Here is a 14,493-nt window from a genome sequence, read left to right on the forward strand (position 1 = left end):
TTGACTAAACTCTTACTCCCAGAGTATATATGATACCTCAGTTTTCTAGTTTCGTTTAAACAAATCATATGGGGAGACACTACTCTGAGYCATGCCACATAATGCATCATGGGGTGGCAGGTAGCCTAGTGGTTAGAGCGTTGGGCCAGTAACCGAAAGATTGCTAGATCGAATCCTGAGCTGACAAGGTAAAAATCTGTTGTTCTGCCCCTGAACAAGGCAGTTAACCCACTGTTCCTAGACTGTCATTCCTAGACTGTCACTGACTTGCCTAGTTACACCAAAAAATGATAACAATCATCTGAAAGGAAAGTAAGATAACAGACTTTGGGCAGTTCCAACATCATGAATTATCACTGGCCCTTCAAATGGCAACACAACAACAAGTCTGAGATAACCACCTAATGCTGGATCTAGTCCTCTAGGTGGAGAATGATCAATACCCAATTGAAATGCAAATGTTACCCAAGGGACATGCAGACAAAGTGGCCAGCACTGGACAGAGGATCACGACTGGCCTCAGCTGTTCTCTGTAGGGGTTTTAGTAAACCAATGCAAATTCAACCTCAGTCAATTCTGTGAACATATTCACACCAAAGAGCTGGGACAGAAAACTCCAGCATTACACTACTGTTTACAATAGTTATCAGACAGGCAAGTCTAACAGAAAACAGGAATTTTATTTGAACCTAGTCAGTTAAGAACAAATTCTTATTTACAATGACAGCCTACCGGGATACAGTGGCTGAGCTGACGAGGTAAGACTTATGGGACTGCCTTGTTCAGGGGCAGAACGACATATTTTTACCTTGTCAGCTCAGGATTCGATCCAGCAACCTTTCAATTACTGACCAAACGCTCTAACCACTAAGCTACCTGCTGCTCCAAGAGAGCATATACATTCCTCACTCACTCATGACTGCACGGCCAGGCACGACTCCAACACCATCATTAAATTTGCTTATGACACAACAGTGGTAGGCCTGATCACCGACAACAACGAGATAGCCTATAGAGGTCAGACACCTGGCCGTGTGGTGCCAGGATTACAACCTCTCCCTCTACGTGATCAAGACAAAGGAGATGGTTGTGGACTACAGGAAAAAGAGGACCGATCACGGCACCATTCTCATCGACGGTGCTGCAGTGGAGCAGGTTGACAGCTTCAAGTTCCTTGGTGTCCACATCACCAACAAACTAAGACGGTCCAAACACACCATGGCAGTCGTGAAGCGGGCACAACAAAACCTATTCCCCCTCAGGAGACTGAAAACATTTGGTATGGGTCCTCAGGTCCTCTAAAGGTTCTACAGCTGCACCATTGAGAGCATCCTGACTGGTTGCATCACTGCCTGGTATGGCAACTGCTCGGCCTCCGACCGCAAGGCACTACAGAGGGTAGTGCGAATGGCCCAGTACATCACTGGGGCCAAGCTCCCTGTCATCCAGGACCTTTATACCAGGCGGTATCAGAGGAAGGCCCTAAAAATTGTCAAAGACTCCAGCCACCCTAGTCATAGACTGTTCTCTCTGCTACCACACGGCAAGCGGTACCGGAGCACCAAGTCGAGGTCCAAGAGGCTTCTAAACAGCTTATACCCGCAAGCCATAAGACTCCTGAACATCTTGTCAAATGGCTACCCAGACTATTCACATTGCCCCCCCCCTCCCCTCTCCAAACCACTGCCACTCTCTGTTGTCATCTATGCATAGTCACTTTAATTAACTCTACCTACATGTACATACTACCTCAACTAACTGGTGCCCCCGCACATTGACTATGTACCACCACCCCCCTGTATATATTGTTATTTTTTACTGCTGCTCTTTAATTACTTGTTACTTTTATCTCTTATCCATATTTTTTTTAAACTGCACTGTTGGTTAGGGGCTTGTAAGTAAGCATTTCACTGTAAGGTCTACACCTGTTGTATTAGGCGCATGTGACTAATAAAATTTTATTTGATTTAGTTGATGCATTTAGTGTAGGCAAACGATCTCATCTAGAGTGGATTACAGTCAACACTTCATGTCATTTGAGAGACTGGCCAGTAAACGGTCTTTGAAATGGAAGGTGGTGAGGCTGTGGCCCTTGCTCTCTCAGACAGCTTCCAGAAGGTCATTGCTGGCCCATCTATAGAATAATAAAACAATGACAGCTCGATACAGCCACCATGTGGAGGGACAGTACTGCATCACACTATAGGCTACTGTGCTCTCTGGTATAGACAAAGAGCTGTGATACAGGAACTCAGTTATCCATCATTCTTTGTACATACTGTAGGGATCAGAGGCAACAGGTGGGAGGAGCTATAGGAGGACAGGCTCATTATAATGGCTGGAATGGAATTTTTGGGATGGAGTCAAACGTGTTTTCATGTGGTTTCCAAACATGATATTTCCATATATTTGATGTGTTTGAAACCATTCCATTCCAGCCATTACAATGACCCCGTCCTCCTATAGCTCCTTCCACCAGCCTCCTCTGATAGGGATCCATTTAGAGTGAACTGTCAGCTGCAAACTCCACCTGTCAGTAAAGTTGCAGTAGCCCCATTAATTGGTATATAAGGTGTCCTAACTTTATTCTGATTACTGCAATAAATATTACATCAAAACAGAGTTGTCACACAGAGAGAGCATGCTGCTGGCACAGTGCTTTAGGGGGTCTTGTCTCACTGAAAGATCAGGAGTGTTTTTGACAGATATCACTGTTGAATTATTCATGTTTCAGGGCTAGAACAATAGCACATTTTGTATTTCATATAAATGATTTACAAAAAGGAAAAAAACAGTTAATCTGGTCCGTGAGGCTTTATATGATATTCATACCATCACACAGCACTGCTAGACCATGATCTATGATGAAATGCAACCTCAACCTTTGCCAATAACTGTTAAGCAACGAGTGACCATGGTGCTGTATGACTATTATGTATGACTATCAGTCCAATGTAATACGACTCATCCATGTGTGACAACTTCACTAAATTCATTTGTTCGGATGCAACTTTTAAGGGTGTAGTTTAATAAGACATAAAGGATGTATGAGTTGTTCACAATATGTTGCTAGAAAACAACAGGCCAATACCATGGAGCATGATTGACATCGCTTTACTTTTTAAATGCAAAATCAAAGACTATGTTAATTACATGTTTTATATACACAGCAATGGTAATGACAGGAAAAACAGGAATTCTTTATTCACAAGCGATGAAGGCAGCCAGTCCAGCCAAATGAAAATCTCTTATTTTACAGAGCATCCCTCATGCAAGTTTCTCATAAAAATAAATGTAAATAAAGCAAACTCAGTAAAATAACAGTCATTTGATTTCCACTAATCTCTGGTGTAACCCAAAGCTATGGTCAGGGTCTTAGTTTGTTTTGAGTCTCTTACTTCCCACGTCCTGTGTTGGTTCCTCTGGCTCTCGTTTGGCACCTTTGCCYGTCTCGCCTTCATTGGGTGTCCTCTGCTCTTCGTTGCTTTCAGCAATGACTCCTTTCATCTGTTTAAGCTCCCTCCTCCCTCTCCTCTCCTCCATCTCTCCGATCTCCTCGGCAAACAGGGCTTTGAGGGGCGGGATGAGTCTGGGGAGGATTCTGAAGTCTCCAAACCGAATCTGAGGAGAGACAGGGAAGAGAGATCACTCAGAGGAGGTCTTTCAACATACCCAGCCTCCTCGAGGCAGCTGGAAATGTATCTCTGATGGGAGTCTAACACATTCTGAATGTTACCTTAAAATGGTACCTCTAGATTTAAACTGAAGTTGTCCGAGTATTCTACCTGGACTAGGGGCATTGTCTGTAATGAATCATGGTCCTAATTCATTCTGAGGCTACACATATCCAGTGGAAAAGTACATTTCAGATGTGCAGAACCAATAAACATTTCAATGTTGCTATGCATAACAAGTGGACTAAAGTACACACATTCACTCACTCACTTACCCTCATGTGGTCAAAAGATATTCCCACTCTGTCGTTGAAGTCCTCACTGAAGAGGGGGATCTTGGCATAGCGCTGGCTGAAGTGGTTCAGCATGATGAACTCAGCATTCATCTTCATGCCAATRCCGATGGCCTGGGAGGTGGTACTGTCATTTTGGGAGGCAAGCAGAGAMGCATGATGCTACTCTGCTRCTATTCTAACAGTAATTACCAGAMTTAACCCCATGGTAAGCTATACAGAGTTTGTTCAGTTCAACTCAATGACTTTCAAGTTGTTTTCAATGCGAGATGGAGCTCTTTAACCAAAGTCACTGAAATTCCAGCTGGAAGGCAGAAGTGCCTTCATTACCTCCAATACAGAGTTCSAAAAATCAATGGCAATCTCAGAGAAGAATGYAGCCAGTTACAATGCCCTCTAAAAATGACTGACTTCTCAAAAGCTCCTTGAGTTTCTTTGTCAGCTGAAAAATGGCACTAGTCTACTTMTGTTTACCTCCTTCAATGCATGTCATATTTTCACACTTAGGGCTGGACTCAATCAGTATCACAGAAGTATCACGGAAGATATGCATTGTGGCTCGATTGAAATTCAAAGGCAATGTCTTCTCGTTTGTGGAGACTGCATTCACGGTAAACACTGCATATGTCGACACAAAAGGAAATGTTTTTAGGCGGATCTTCCGCGATATTGATTGAATCCGGCCAAAGAAAGATCGTTATTCTATTAGAATAACGAAGGACACCTCTGAAGAGAAGCACCATACTAGATCCATCTACTAACCTATGTCTCTTCTCCACAGCCTCGTCCTCCAATCCATCTTCCAATGTGGCTTCATGAATAAGTAAAGTTGCATTCTTTCCTTTGAAAACACAATGACAAACATGAATCACACGACTGCTGCATGGCACAGCACTTCCAGCCTCTCTTCCTCTCCCAGAGGAAATCAATCACACAGCTCTGTGTAATAAACCATCAACCAGCCCTGCTTGTCTGGCACACCCAGGCCTCTATAATGAACAGGCATGGGATATAGCCAGGCTCTCTCTGGTAGTCTTCAGCTGGATCACATCCAGTCGAAMAATTTAAAAAGAGACAATGAAGTGGGATCCCACAGGAACTATGTGGGAGACCTTGTGATTCATAGCGAACTTTGGAACCGATCGATAGCATTAAGCAATATCTGGTAAATGATGCCAGACAGCATAGAGCATGGATGATAGGTTCAGATCAGACTGGCTACTGTAGATGTCTAGTCCATTAACGGTGATCTATATGTATATCATACCACCAGCAACTGTGTAGAAGTTACAGGATACACTCTGGGTCCAAAATTTGAGTATGGCTCTGTGGAATTCACGTAACGGCAAATCAAATGGCATTGGTGAGTATTTACCATTTGATCCGGACGTCACAAGTGTGGTTCATAGAGAGTGTGTAAATCTTTTCACATCACACAAATTCTGGGATCTGTACAAACATCACAATTGGGGTCGAGAACTGTTGGTACTGACCCATATGTGCGAGGGCATCGCAGGGCATTGTGTCCCCAGAGAAGACCAGCTGCCAGCCAGACTGATGAGTGATGCTGCAGGCAAAGGCATTCTTACAGTGACGCACCGGACAAGTCTGGAACTATGAGAGAAACAGAATATATGTATTTAAGCTTTGACGATAGCCTCAATAAAGTTGTTGAACCTAACAAGAGTGTTATGAGTCTTATTGAACCACGAAGCAGCCTGTTCAAGTCTCCACATACCTTTGCTAAATCAGATTTCTTCAGCAGTGCTTGGATGAATGCCTTGGTTTTGAACKTGGACACCTCAGCCCCCTCACACATGACTTTGCTAGGGACAATGCTGAAACATAGTCACGAATACATCAATATTAGAGACGATGGACATCATATCATCAGGTTTGAAAGCATCAATTCAACAGAGTAAGACGTGTCTTTCCTGACATACTTGACATGGCTGAGGATCTCCTCACAGTGGTCATGGTACTGGTTGAGCCAGGTCATCATCTGGACAGGKGCTATCAGATAGATGGGGCTGAAGGCTTTCCCAAGAGTTGCCTGAACGGTAAAGAGATAAGGACAAACATTCATTAAAGTGTTCCATTTTGCATGAATTAAACAGGACTCATCTTAAAATGTGAAAAAGGKAAACTCTTTACTGACCAAGGCTCTCTCCCTTTGAAACAGCAAACTCAACAATCCCTGCAAAATAAAGTAATATTCTTTAAAAATKATTTGAAATGACTTTATGCCAGAATATATGCTATAACTCTGTAATAAACAAATATTTATAGGAAAAATAAYCCTTACTGTGTGATGGTCCGCGTGCATGTGAGAGATGAAGACGGTTGAGATCTTTGCCAGTGTCTCGTCCACACGGTCCCCATAGTGTCGGCACAGCTGGCCAAAGGTGCCCTCTCCACAGTCCAGCAGCACTGACTGAGTGGCACTGAAGGAGATGGGATATAGCATAAACACAGAGAGAGACAGACATTTATACTGGCTACCTCACGCAGACATATCTTTAAGGATTTTTTAAAGTAACTCGAGTCTAACTGAGGGCCATTACCTGATGTTGACCAAGTTGCCACTAACGTTCCTGATCTTCATAGGAAGAGCCGATCCAGTTCCTAAAAAGACCACCTCTGGGTATTTTTCTGCCCGCCCTGCAAGAAACACATTGTCATACGATACAACACAAAATGTTGCTATGCCACTGAAATTTCAGGCGTAAAAGTATGATATTCTATCAGACAAAAGGACTACAAGAAACTAAACTCTGTTACTTTCTTAAATGGCCAGAATGAAATGTTTGCAACTCCATTCAAGAGGAGTAAAGAGAAATTGATGGAGCTTTGGACTGAGCAATGTAACATCTCCCCTTGGGCTTCTAGCCTGACCTGTATCAGAGCAGGGCTCACCAGACAGCACTGCAGCATCAGTCGCACGGAACCGCTTGCACTCCTCCACTTCTWGGAGGAAGTTAGGKGCCTCCGCAGCCTCTTTCACAAACTCTTCAGTGTCACAAGTGGGGATGGCATCTCTGATGAATAAGAAACAGTAGAGAGCACACACCACACATCACATAGTGCTGAGGGGCAGCGACGCTCTCATTTGACTTTGACAGTGTTGGCATCTATAAGATCATAGAAGAAATAGTAAGCCACACTTGAAAGTAGTGTTTCATCTGAAATGGTTTTCTTTGACAAAGCAGTCCTTYRTAWGTGSAGACTAATGTCTGGTAAATTGTGGCCTGAAGGACARACTCACCTTTGCCATTCAATCTTGGGTCTGAGCTGGAACTTCAGAAGACACTCGGCTCTGACATTGGGGACATKYAGGGCAGCCTGGGTCTCCTTGAAGATCAACAACAGAGGTTTTTACAAAAACRAGAGTAGAAAGMGATTAGCACAATACAACGCAAGCTACAAAAGGYTTCCAAATGAACACGCTTATCTCTGTGTAACAGCAGGTTACAATGGTGAATAATTAAAGTTCTAGCACTTCACAACTTACCYYTGTTTTATAGTGCTGGAGCTCTGGAAATATCTCTGGATGAATCAGATTGAGCTGAGTTTGAATCTTGTGGCTCCTGACGTTGTGAACAGTGCAAACTTGCTCATTCAGGATCAGGTGCTCCGTGGTAGATGGAAACCTAAAATACAAAAGCACACAAAAACATTAAACATGTAGAAAGACCAAAAGAAAACAGAGAGACAAGTGAATTGCAGAATATGGAGTATGTAAACAGTCTGAAACTGAGTATTACATATGGCTGATTTTGTACCTTTCCATCCATTGCTTGTATTCATCTGTTTTCAGCACAGACTCAGGGCTCATGTGGACTACTAAGACAGCAGGGTCCTCTGTTCCTCCACGTTGGTATCTGCAGATGAGACAAATAACTCAGAACTTAACTRCAATCTCCTAAAGAAGGAGTAATGACACGGGATGCAGAAGCAGCCTTTGACACATTTGGCCAACTTCGCTCAGGCCATTACCTGCTCAGCTGCTGATGGATGCAGATTGGTTGAACAAACTCCTCAGAGGGACACTCCACAACAATGAAGGCTGGTCCTGGATCAGTGGGAGTGCACACCTCCTCAGGATGGATCTGTAGGACAACCATCAGGATAYCATCAGACAACAGGACGAAATGGATCTAACATTTACAATAGCTAATCCAAAATTACAGAGCCCTAACAATCAACCAAATATAATTGAAGTACCTCTCTTCCTTCGTAGGTAACACTTTTCCCATCCTTCAGAGCTGCAATGAGAGGACCAATAGCTGCAGTGCCTCTGTGGAGAAAGTACATCAAAAAAGTCATTATCGGCTCAAGTTTGTTGAGCACGAAAAACTGAATTTGTATTGAAAAAACAACTTACACTGGTAATCCAAGGTTTTTTGCTTGAGCAACCAAGAAGTTCCCCTTCTTAGGATGAAGCTGCAAGTCAAAGAGAAAATTTGACATAAATTGCATCAAAATGCAATAATTCAGTATGTCACTGAGACAATGAGATTGTGTTTCTTACCTTACAAACGAATGCCACAACTAAAGACGGATCCCTTGTTGCTCTTGCTTTTCCACCTGAGACGAAAATGCAATGTGAGAATTGGTGCCCTTTGGTGCTCAACATCCTTGAACTAGGGCACTGATGCCTCTGATAGCACCGCATGCTCCTTTAGTCTCGTATCCTTCCCAATCTCTTCCCGTTGACTTGACTATTAGAAGTCTGGAGAAGTTTAGTATTGAATTTTGCGTTTGAATGGGAGCACTGCCTGGGTTAACACTTGCATTTGATTGGCTCGGAGTATAAATTATATTTTCCTTCAGGAGAGGCATTTCCTTGTGTTTCTTTTTTGTTTTTCCTTGTTTTGTTCGTCAATATCTCTTTTCCTACTGTGTCATACAAAGTTTTAGCAGCCTGTTTTGTATCTTATGCTACCTAGCTTTTTGCAAGTCAGAAACATTTTCTGAAACACAACCTGTTTGGAGCTCCATCCTTGCAAAATACTTGATTGGTTTGATAAACGTCCCTAGTTTCCATCTAGACTCCACCGTACTTCACCTCTTTTTATCATCTTCCTGAGAACGTCCCAATGTTTTCTAACAGTCAGAGCATGCGCAGCCTGGGCTTCCGAGCCCACAAGCTCCTAGTCTTACCTGGGCTGGTTGCTCTCTCCTTCCTGCTGTCTGTGCTAGTGTCCTCAGAGTCTTCCGGCCTCCACAGCTCCCTCCTCTGGGGACTACTGGAGGGGCTGCTCCTCCCTGAGTTAGGGGAGCACTTTGGCCCATCCTCTCTGATCTGGGCTGGTATAATTGGGGTTAAGAGTGTCAACTACCAACTCTTCAGGATGAGAACACAAATATTCACTATTTTACCCGTCATAAACGTAATATGCTTTAAGATAAAGAGTATGAGTAACAGTAAATTACACAATGCTAAAAAAAATGACAACGGTGATTTCTAGTACTCACCAAATATTGGTATTTGACTAACTGTCATCGTGTCATCTGTGTATTGTTTCTCAGTGTATGGTCGAACAGCTAGCTTGATTTCTTCCAGTGGTCCAGAAAATACTCTGATGGCATTCACATATTTCTCCTAGATCAAGAGGATGCAATGACATATTAGACTCAGGATACCAGAAAAACAGTTGACTCATTACAGACAATCTTTTATACTGCTACAATGTCCACTCACCAGTTGTGGTGGTCCAGAGAGAACAACCTCAGGGACACCAGTGTCTTTCAGTGTTAATATCATCCCTAAACCAGAGAGTACACAGTTTATCACACCTAAGGACATACGCGGAGACATAGGCTCAGCATGCAATAAGCTTTGACCTATGTCTATCTACACTCATGTGAAAAAGTAAGTACATCCCCTGGAAAGTGGTMTTTTTTTGTACATATTTGGACAGATGGCTATGTAATCTTCACTTCAACACTACTGACAGATAAAGGTAACCTAATTTAACAAATGACACCGAAAGATTATACTTTGCAATCATTTATTCATAAAATATATTTTTTTAAATAGACAGAAATGCAATTCCATAGTGCAGGAAACATAAGTACACTCCTAGCTTCAATAGCTGGTGTTGCCCCCTTGGCTGAAATAACTTATGTAGCCGTTTCTTGCAACTGTCTATGTCTCTTACATCCACTGGGAGGAATTGTCCTGTTACAAGATCCATGTTCGGTTTAGTTTCAGCTTTTTGACAGATGGCCTCACATTCTCCTCAATARTTTTCTGGTACAATATTGAATTCATGGTTGACTAAATAATGGCAAACTGGCCAGGCCCTGAGGTAGCAAAGCAGCCCCAAACTATAATGCCACCACCTCCATGCTTTACAGTTGGTATGAGGTTCTTCTGTTCAAAGGCAGTGTTTTGTTTTAGCCAAACATGGCATTTGGCATTGCAGCCAAACATTTTTTTTTTGTGATTTGTTAAATTGGGTTACCTTTATCAATGAATGTGGTTGGAATTTAGCTCAAATATATGTGCACAAATATGTAAAAACAACAAAAAGACCACTTTCCATGGGGTGTACTTACTTTTTCACATGACAGTACACAGAGACATAGGCTGATCATGCAATAAGCTTTGATCTGTCTATTATCTATGCACAGGTGTTTCCAGGTTGACAGATAACTGACTTGATGTCAAGTGGCTAGAATAACAAGCAACTTACCTGATAGACCACCAACATTCTCCCAGCTCATTCTAGTGAGGAAAATATTGTCCAAGCGAGCAGCTTTTAACCTGACAAGAGGAACATTGAGATTTATTGAGCCGAGACTGAATTATAGATTTGACAGGAGGCATTGACAGGAGGCAATTCAACTTACTTGTGCTCTTGCATCAGCCTCTGTGTTCCCTCACCACAGTTGAATAGGTACCTTCCACAGAGGAAAAAGGGTAAACAAATATGCTGCAGCCAAGTGCCTTTCTGATACCCACAATACAAATATATTTGGCAATGTTACAACAAATTGTCAGACACTCATGTTCTCTGGTTAAGTTACCTATTGAACTCAGAGAAGACATAAAGTGATGCGCCATTATCTCGGCTCCCTGCCCCGACGACCTGCGCGTAGACAGTGGCTGGTCCATGCACATCCACTCCACGTTTCCTCTGTTCTCTAGACTTCACATGTCGCAATGTTTCTTTGGGTGCTCTGGGTTTCTTTGATCCCCGATGTTGGTTGTCTGTTGTGTTCGTAGACATTGTCCGCAGAAACGGGAAAATAGTCCGGGGGAAACGATGTTCACTGCATGCGAAGCTTTGTAGGCGACCCGTAGATGTGTGTCTCACAAATAGCCATGCAATAGATTTACAGTGTAGAGACACTTTAGTCATACTAAACATTCGGTTTAATGGAAGTCAGTTCTGCTCGTCGTACAAGACAGCAAATGTATCGATAATCCTTGCATAATCTTTCTGAAAATATAATTTTACCTATCAGCCCACATATCATTGAAATATAAACATTCAGTCAGGACTTCAGCGGTTGACACATGTGATTTGACGCTCAACTGTGTTTCTTCCGGCGTAGATTGATGACGTATTCATCACACTCTCGATCATTGGTGTGTTTATTTTGTATTTATTTAACCTTTAACTAGACAAGCCAGTTAAGAACAAATCCGTATTTACAATGACGGCCTACCAAAAGGCCTCCTGCGGGGACGGAGGCTGGGATTAAACATTTAAAAAATAAATATAGGACAAAACACACATCACAACATAAAGAGAGACCTAAAACAACAACATAGCAAGGCAGCAACGCTTGACAACACAGCATGGTAGCAGCACAAAACATGGTACAACCATTTTTGGGCACAGACAACAGCACAAAGGGCAAGAAGGTAGAGACAACAATAAATCACGCCAAGCAGCCACAACTGTCAGTACGAGTGTCCATGATTGAGTCTTTGAATTAAGAGGTTTAGATAAAACTGTCCAGTTTGAGTGTTTGTTGCAGCTCGTTCCAGTCGCTAAGTTAGCTGCAGCGAACTGAAAAGACGAGCAACCCATGGATGAGTGTGCTTTGGGGACCTTTAACAGAATGTGACTGGCAGAACGGGTGTTGTGTGTATGTGGAGGATGAGGGCTGCAGTAGATATCTCAGATAGTGGGGAGTGAGGCCAAAGACAGTTTTTTATAAATACGCATCAACCAGTGGGTCTTGCGAACCGAGATAAAGACAGTTTCAGGTTGGATATTCGACGGATATTCGCCTGTAGTTTTCCTTACGTCCACCAACAGCAGTTAGAGACCGTCAACATAGTGACAAATCACATTTTTCAAATTTCAATAGCTCTTTAACCATTACTCCAAACACGTTCAAAACTGGTTGTAGCTAACCCGATGGCATAGACGCACATTGCACACCCTTTAGTTTGTCCATTTTTATCTCACATGGTTTTACACAAATTTCTTCAAATGTAGAATTTCAATAGCTCCTTGGTCATGTGACCTAGCGACTTCAAACAAGGTTCAGAATGTCCACTCAGTGGCCCTACACATTGCACACCCTTTAGTTTGTCAATTTTTTTTATCTCACAAGATTTTACATGATTTTTTCCAAATGTAGAAATTCAATAGCTCCTTGGTCATGTGACCTAATGACTTCAAACAAGGTTCAGTATGTCCACTGACTACCCTTATATATTGCACACCCTTTAGTTTGTCAATTTTCATCTCACGTGGTTTTACATGAATTTTTCAACATTTAGAATTTCAGTAGCTCCTTGGTCATGTGACCTAATGTCCGCTGACTATCCTTCTATATTGCACACTCTTGTTTGTGTACTGTAAAATCACGCGGTGTAACGTACATTTTTCATAGTTTCAAATTTGCAATAGCTCCTTGGTCATGTCAATTACACACCTAAGAAGCGTGCAGTGGATATACACCCATATTGCATAACCTCTAGTCATGGGTCTTCTATATTGTTGTACATGAATATTAGTTTGACAATTAGGGGGTTCAGTCCAGTGTTGTGTTTACCCTTTTCTTTAATATTTATCTACAATAATTGGTGGTTCTAAGTACTTATTTCCCTGTTTTTTATTTTTCCACAGTATTTAACAGCGGTACACAATAGGAGAGAGACAGATAATATCTCCTTTCGTCGTTAATATCAACCATAAAGGAAAAGGGCAAAGTACGAGAGTCATGCTATTAATTGTCCAAAGCAGGGATGGAGAGTGAGCTAGTGAGGTAGGCTGCAGTGGGTTTGCTGGTCAATACATGTACTGAACATGTAACCACAGCAATGGTGGCCAGTAAATCAATGAATAAAAATATAATATTGACAAATTAAACAAATTGTAGACCTTTCATCTTTTCCAACATGTCAACAGACACTTAACTTCAATTAAGTATGAAACATTTCACCGTGTTAACTTTCTCTTTATCCCTGGTTGATGTACATGTCAGAGCCTCTTCAGTGTGGATGGGGTWTAGCATACATTTTCAACAAAGACTGCACTTCCAGTTTGTGTTCTTTACTCTGTTGAACTCTTTTGTCTTCATTCCTAGGCACAGCACATGGAACCTCAGTTGGCATGCAAAACATTCAATCAAAACAAAACAAAGTGTAACACGTTATAAATAATATCAAATATCAATGCAGTATGACAAATTAGCCATCCATTGTGTTTTATCATAAATTGTCTTACATGCCGTCACTGTTGACAAAAGATTATAAACATGTTAAATAAAGTTACTAACCCAGTCAGTCTTTGGGCCACATCCAGGTTCTTTATCAGTGGCACACATGAAGCAGTTGTTGGCTTGTTGAACTCTGAAATCATAGGCATGAACTGATATATGGCTGTCCCAAACAACTACATAAAAATAAAGAATTTACATTTACTTTGAATTAAATGTCATTACATACCAGACATTTTTAGTATATCCTCAGCCATTTCTTTTCGCAGTTGCTCCATGTGTTTTTGAAGGTTCCATATCAATTTGGGAGGSGATGTTTGGGAAGTTCYRTRCAACTTCCTTGGCCATCTACACCAAAAAATAAAATATAATTTTTTACCTAATTGTCACGTAACAGCTAACCATTCATTATTGAAAATATAACTATCAAACCTGCATTATAAAGACCCAACAGCTGAAGGTGTCCTGCTGCAATGTGTGAGTTATTTCCCCTCCTTTACACTTTATGTCCGCCCAGTCGTCTTTTCCATGGCAGGATCTTCTCATTTTAAAGTATTCTCTTTTTTATGTAAAAATAATGGAATTATGATTAGTTATAGGCAAATGAATACACAAGCCAAATTTGTATGCTGTTTTCCTTATCACTATAATCTAGTAGTAATTTATTAGTAGAGGTAATTTCCTTTATGCCCCATTCTACACACAGCCTAAATTATAGGCACTGAACCATTTACAGGACAATAAAAGTAGCATATAGGATCCAACCCTATCACAGAGTGAATAAATGTACAGTTGTGGCCAAAAGTTTTGAGAATGACACAAATATAATTTTTCAC

The 14,493-nt window shown here is 41.7% G+C and overlaps 1 protein-coding gene across 1 annotated transcript; it reads right to left on the reverse strand.

Moving 5' to 3' along the window:
• Window positions 1–3,098: 3,098 nt before the first annotated feature.
• elac2 (elaC ribonuclease Z 2) lies at window positions 3,099–11,528 on the reverse strand. The gene is made up of 23 exons (XM_070449672.1): window positions 11,003–11,528; window positions 10,826–10,876; window positions 10,669–10,739; window positions 9,672–9,736; window positions 9,446–9,572; window positions 9,131–9,277; window positions 8,499–8,554; window positions 8,352–8,410; window positions 8,192–8,264; window positions 7,964–8,076; window positions 7,750–7,848; window positions 7,479–7,617; window positions 7,233–7,318; window positions 6,884–7,005; window positions 6,532–6,628; window positions 6,273–6,411; window positions 6,126–6,164; window positions 5,911–6,020; window positions 5,706–5,805; window positions 5,461–5,581; window positions 4,730–4,808; window positions 3,950–4,094; window positions 3,099–3,621 (listed from the first exon to the last, which is right to left on the reverse strand). The coding sequence occupies exons 1-23, from the start codon at window positions 11,344–11,346 to the stop codon at window positions 3,376–3,378; spliced, it is 2,628 nt and encodes an 875-aa protein (XP_070305773.1). The 5' UTR covers window positions 11,347–11,528; the 3' UTR covers window positions 3,099–3,375.
• Between the last annotated feature and the right edge of the window lie 2,965 nt (window positions 11,529–14,493).

The sequence above is a fragment of the Salvelinus sp. IW2-2015 genome, linkage group LG20 (assembly GCF_002910315.2).
Source record: "Salvelinus sp. IW2-2015 linkage group LG20, ASM291031v2, whole genome shotgun sequence".
NCBI lineage: Eukaryota > Metazoa > Chordata > Actinopteri > Salmoniformes > Salmonidae > Salvelinus > Salvelinus sp. IW2-2015.